The sequence below is a fragment of the Sinocyclocheilus anshuiensis genome, unplaced genomic scaffold, assembly GCF_001515605.1.
Source record: "Sinocyclocheilus anshuiensis isolate Anshui unplaced genomic scaffold, SAMN03320099.WGS_v1.1 scaffold864, whole genome shotgun sequence".
NCBI lineage: Eukaryota > Metazoa > Chordata > Actinopteri > Cypriniformes > Cyprinidae > Sinocyclocheilus > Sinocyclocheilus anshuiensis.
Genome location: NW_015549603.1, coordinates 76,876 through 82,987, shown reverse-complemented (window position 1 = coordinate 82,987; position 6,112 = coordinate 76,876). Strand labels below are relative to the sequence as shown.

Below are 6,112 nucleotides of genomic sequence, written 5' to 3'. Positions count from 1 at the left end.
TGTATATAAAAATGCAGAAAGTGCAGAAACATACAAGACTGAAATGGTGATGGAAAAGTCATGGAAAATCAAACGATGTTGTTTAACCCTTTTAAAACAAATGCTATGCTTTTATTGGTTGCTTAAAGTATAATCAAATTAGCTTAAATATTTATATTACAATAAAAATATAATATTTACATGTTTTCTGCACTGTCCACGTGTCTCTGTCTACAGCTAACGATTGAAATATTGTGTTTTTGCATTACTTAATGCAAAACTAATACCATACTAGTTGATTTGAGGTGACTACCTCACTCAAGCCTCATGGATTATACTTCAGTTTGATTTTAGACTCAGAAAGTGAGTTTAGAAAATATACACCAGCTATAACAATTGATCTTTATTTTGACACAGAACGATTTTCCAGCATTTAGTTTAAGATGGTGTGATGAGATCTCTCATCTGTTTGTGGCTTGTCTTTTCTCAGTGCATCTGCAATATTGTTATCACAGCTGTAATGGCATTTCTGTTTCATTAGCAGTAGTTTAGTAAATGCTCCCATAGCAAAGAACTGCTTTAATTGGGTGCTAGATAGAGAGGGGCGTTTGAGTGCATCAGATTTTTTACATCATTGGGGTCAGATGAGATGCTGGTATTGTTTAAAGCTAACTGCTGTGCATTACTGTTTGTTCTATCTTGTTAGCATAAGCATAATTTACAAACCCACTCTCAGACATCAAAGCACAAAGCCACTCAAATCAGTCAGTCTTATTACTAATAATTGCATGGATTATTTCACTTTTATAAAACCAGTCAGAGTATCATATTTACTGTATGTCTGTGTGTGATTTTAGATGTTCCTATTTTTTTTTTTTTTGTGCATTTAGAATAAATGTAAAAGTTACTGAAGAATCATAATTTAAGGTGTATTCACACCTGTCTTGTTTGGTTCGATTGCCCCCTTGGTGTGGATCTTTAGGGCAGGTGTGAATACAGCAATCGCATTCAGGTGCGGACCAAACAACCGTACCGAGACCAAACTGAAGAGGTGGTCTCGGTCCAGTTCCAAACAAACTCTGGTACGGTTGAATGTATGACTCAATCAATGAATGACCTTAGCACACATGTGGTTTTGTTTACAATTTCTGATTCACTAGCAAAAAAGGGCAGTATGAAAGCGAATACACCCTTACACACACACAAATCCATTCTTAGGTCAATGTCAAAGTCAATGACTGAGATCCAGTGTGTTACAGTGATTTTCAAAAATGTTATTAGTTTAAGTGTATTTTTAAGTGTAGTACAGTAAATAACCTAAATTAAACCTTGATTAAAATGTTTTTAGTTTTTCCTTAACTGAAAGTTCTACTTTCATGTTGTAGCTAATTTAGCTTTGTTTATGGTGAAAAGTCCATCAGGCCAAAAAACTTATTGCATTGACCTACAATAAATAACATTTAGGCTTATGTCTAAAGAAAATGTATTGTTCAGAAGTCACCACTGTTATACACTTTTTAGGCCACTCTGAGGTTGAAAAAAAAATCTGTCTTTCCAAAATTTTACTGCATAATTGCTCCTCTCCTCTCTGATTTGTTCATGTCAGCTCAATCCCTGGGCTTTACTCTGCTCTTGAAATAGACCAGCACAGTTCAGAGTTCCCTGGTGGCTCCAAGCCAGACGGGAGGCTGTCCTGGGCAATCACAACCCTCCTGCTCCCCTCCACCAGACAGACGTTCCAGCAGCAGCGCCCTCACGCTAGTGCTCCTCTGACCTAATGACTCACTGCATCATCAACTTCTGCATCACATAGCCAACAAACTGCAAACAGACTGTTCAGGATAAGCAAGGGAAATACACAGTAAAAGGAAGAGTACACATTATCAGTGTTTGGTAGTGAAATCTAAAATAAAGTCTTTGATTGATGTATTGCCCTTGTAGTAACAGCCAACAAAGTCTGCTGTTCGCTCTGAATGCTTCACAGAACATAAACAGATGTGTTATCATTGCATGAGTGAACCACAGCCTATTAAGCAATGAAACAATTTTAGATTCACAGGTTTGAAATAGTCTTGAGCAGCCATAGACTGATACTGTATATTGGCCAGACAGATTTGTCGGGGAAATGACAAATTTATCTATATTTAACCATTTTGAGATTATTATCATTGAATAACTCTGCCCGCTCAGCTACCAGCCATCATGTCAATGCACAAATCCTGTTTTTAAACTTTAGTGAATTTCCAGCTGATGTTGTGTTAAAAAAAAAGTTTAATTGCAGCATATTAGCCTTTATCACATGCATATTGCTATTACAAGAAAAGTAAATCAGTGGCCAGTTAAGTAAATTAGGGCTGTCAAAAAAGAAATTCGAATTTTGAATATTCATAGAATTTAAAATAAAAATCCACGTAAAATACACTCTCACCACACTAGGGCTATCAAAATTTTTTTTGAATATTCGTCGAATTTAAAATAAATATCCACATGCAAAAACATTGCATTCGAATTTTAGGTGTGCGTTAAGGAGGCAGCCTTATCAGTGGCGCACGAGATGCGATGACGATGTAAGTGTCATTGCATTTTAATGTTTTTGTTAGCCTATCCAGTTGAAGCCACTAGATGCGGCGATGCTGCGTTGTTCATTAAAAATATTGTGGAAAAAGAGAACATCAATGCAGAGATCTTGCTTACGTCAAAACTGAAACCAAGCCGTTCACACAGAACGCATATTTTGCGCATTTCCTAGAGGGACATCTATCACCGTTGCACTCACATCTCGCACAAAAGAGCAGCATGTTTAGAAAGCCATGTAAAATTAATGCAAGTTCAACTTTGAAAAGAGCCGCATGTTTAGAAAGCCATGTAAAATTAATGCAAGTTTAACTTTGAAAAAAACATATTCCGAGACTTTATGGCGGGTTTTCCCCATCCCACTGCATCTCATGTTTTTAAATGAAAAATGTACTCTGTGTTTGGCTTTCGGCGCTTTGTATTAAACTATGCATACATACATGATGCTGTTTTGTTTATAGTTAAGCAACTTAATTAATTATAATTGGTTTATAAACATTATTTTAAACATTATTATTAACATTGCTTTGAATAAATGTGCATTAGTAATATTTAGCTCGATGCGCCCTCTTGTGGCCTCAGAAGAGAAGCCAAAAGCTTTTCTTCACCCTTACTGAAATTGTGCATTTTAAATTTGAATATAATTCGAATATTGATAATATTTAAGTACAAAATTCGAATTTAGTTTTTCAGCCTTTTTGACAGCCCTAAAGTAAGTATGTATTTATTAATAGTTATAGTTTTATTAATATGTATTCATTGTGTTAATTCATATGTATTTTATTACAAATTATTATTTTAGTATATTAAAGTAAAAACGGGTTGTTTTATGATAGTTTGATGGACTTGGGATAGTTTTCAGGTCTTTTCCAGACATTCCTGCCTCATCGTTGCATTTGAATCAGTTCTTTTATCCATTATTGAGAGTCTTAAACTGAATGTTTTCAGTTGCTTTAAACCCGAGACACACTGCACGATTTTTCAGCTGTCCCAGACGAAAGATTGGCTTCGTGAAACAATCGTGGCGATTTCTGTGTTTGTGGCTCCTAATCGGTGGTCCTATTTCGAACAGTGAGCGAGGTTCAAAGACTGCAGTTGTCACGACAGGCTGTCACGTAGGCTGTCAAAGATAGCCTACGATAGTTTTATGACAGTGTAAGAAATTCAGCATGATCATCACACAGCGCGTTTGCTGCTATGACCCACGTTTACTGACCAGCCAATAAAAATGCAACATGAAATCAACGCGACATGGCGCTAAAACATAAAACTGCTTACCTCACGCTCTTATCCCTTCCTCTGTCACCGCTTCCAATTTTTTTCAGCACACATAAAAACTCCCAACTGCCACATTGTGATTCACGTTTACGTTTTACGATACATTTTATTCTTCTATAGAAACGTGCATTGTAGCCTACGAGTCAATAGGTGTCATCATCGTACAGTCTACATGCATGTCGTACCAAAGTTAATCTCGCGATAGATCAATGTTAGTGATAATGTCACTTTCTATATATAATTTATTCGCTGTTTGAATAACCGTGGAAAGGAAACGTTATATAATTATACATTTCTAAAATTTTAATTAAATTGTAATCACGTTAAATACAAATTCAGTCCCATTAAACATTTTTATTTTTTTAGCCTACGACACCCATGTCTGGTTCTTGCCTAAAAAGATGGGTTTATGATGTTTAATACATTTGGCTGCTTTTAGCCTTACCCTGAGTTGGTTCACCCTCCGCCTATGGGCTTGACAGTAAAGAGCTAGCATGTCTGGTAAAACTTGATTTTAACTTACCTGTCGAGAAGGAACTTCACAAGTTCGGTGTCTCAATTCAAATTCCATCAAATTCCTCCGTCTTGTAAAAACGTTGCCAACATTTACCCTTGTTTTACCCTGTTATCTCTCTGCACATTTTGGTAAGTCTTCCAATTTTTTACTTCTGTAACCGAATCTGAATTTTTTTTCCAAAGTAATGCATCACTCATCTTCCCACACCTGCTGAACACCGTTTGGCTCAACCTCCAACAGTAGCCACGCCCCAGACTCTTGCTATTGGTTGAGCTGGGATGATTGACAGATCTGAGTTTAAATGTTTAGACGGTGCCTGGGAGGTTCAATGTTTACACTTTACTGGAAGACAAACCCATGAATGGCATATTTTTAGTAGTCAGTGAACTGAGTTAAGATAATGTATTTTGACATTTAAAAAAAATCGTACCAACTTCCCCTTTAAGTGTTTACATGTCTGTTTTTGTGTGTTTGACAGGAGCTGGTTGGCAGTAGCCCTCCACAGAGGAACTGGAAGGGAATCGCCATCGCCCTGCTGGTCATCCTGGGCATCTGCTCTCTGATCGTCACCTCCGTCATTCTTCTCACACCAAGTATGTGCTGCTGTCTGCATGCACCTCACATTTAATCATTAACACATTACAGGTCTAATATGCAAACAAAATGTAATCGTGTGCACAATGCACATTTATTAATATTAGTATGCCTGAAATGTGTTTTAATATCACTATTAATAAGGATTGTATGATCTCTGTATAATATCAGTCTTTAAATGCAAGATATTTAAAATGTACCTGAAGTAGCCTACACTTGCAATAGTTCCACATTAGCACAATACGTCACTATATCTTTAGTTGGACTTCAGCACTACTTCCACACAATTAAAGTGCATTAAGTTCAAATTAGCAGACTTTTAGTATACCAAAAGTTCAATTGCAGGGTATTTTAAGCACATAAATATGTAATTGTGTTTGTACTATACTTAGCACAAAATAAATGTATTTCAAATACATTTGAGTATTTTTTGTAGGCTTTTGAATAGAGTAACAGCGATATCAACATTGTTACAAACAGCTCAGATTTTTACTTTTTTACTTTTATAGCACTGAACTCTTCATACTCTATATATGTCAACAACTGGCTATTTTAATTCTGTTTTTGTATGTCTTTGGAGAGGTGTCTGAGGTTTTCCTCAATCATTTGAATAATAAACTTCAGGTATTGTTTATCAGGTATGGTTTTGCTGTGTTTTCGTACACTTAGATCATTTTGTACCGGAGTAAAACTGTATTGTTAATGCAGGAGAGACAAAGTGATGATGCCAAGCAGCTGCTGCAGCCAAAATATTCCTAGGTTCTAGGTTCAATTTTAGTGATTTTCCAGGGTAATTAGTATAGCATGTATTATATGACTGTACTTTAACACAAGAAAAGTGGGCCACCATGTTTCCCCAGAGTTCAGTTAAATATATTTTTTCAAACACGAGTGATAGAGTATGTATGCAAACATGGATAAATTGTTAGAGAGACTAAATTAGGATTTGCCTCAAGGAATGAGTGAACTAATTTTTAACCCTCGCCTAATTGAGGGTGAGCTGTTTCCTTGTGAGGGCTTGCAGAAAGACATCTTAAAAGTACCAGGGTTATTTTGAGTATTATATTGAGTACTAATACTACTTATATACTATTTATATACAGTAGTGTTTATTAATAGCTTTTATTTTTATTTTTTCAGCTATCATTGTATTTGTAGTTTTATAGATTT

General features: G+C 35.8%; 1 protein-coding gene across 2 annotated transcripts in view; it reads left to right on the top strand.

Moving 5' to 3' along the window:
* Window positions 1-6,112, top strand: part of LOC107658692 (dipeptidyl aminopeptidase-like protein 6) — a 126,329-nt gene that overhangs the window by 83,905 nt on the left and 36,312 nt on the right. For both annotated transcript variants that reach the window (XM_016447344.1, XM_016447345.1), the window contains exon 2: window positions 4,827-4,941. In XM_016447344.1, the coding sequence (XP_016302830.1) occupies window positions 4,827-4,941 (115 nt within the window). The remainder of the gene's footprint in view (window positions 1-4,826; window positions 4,942-6,112) is intronic.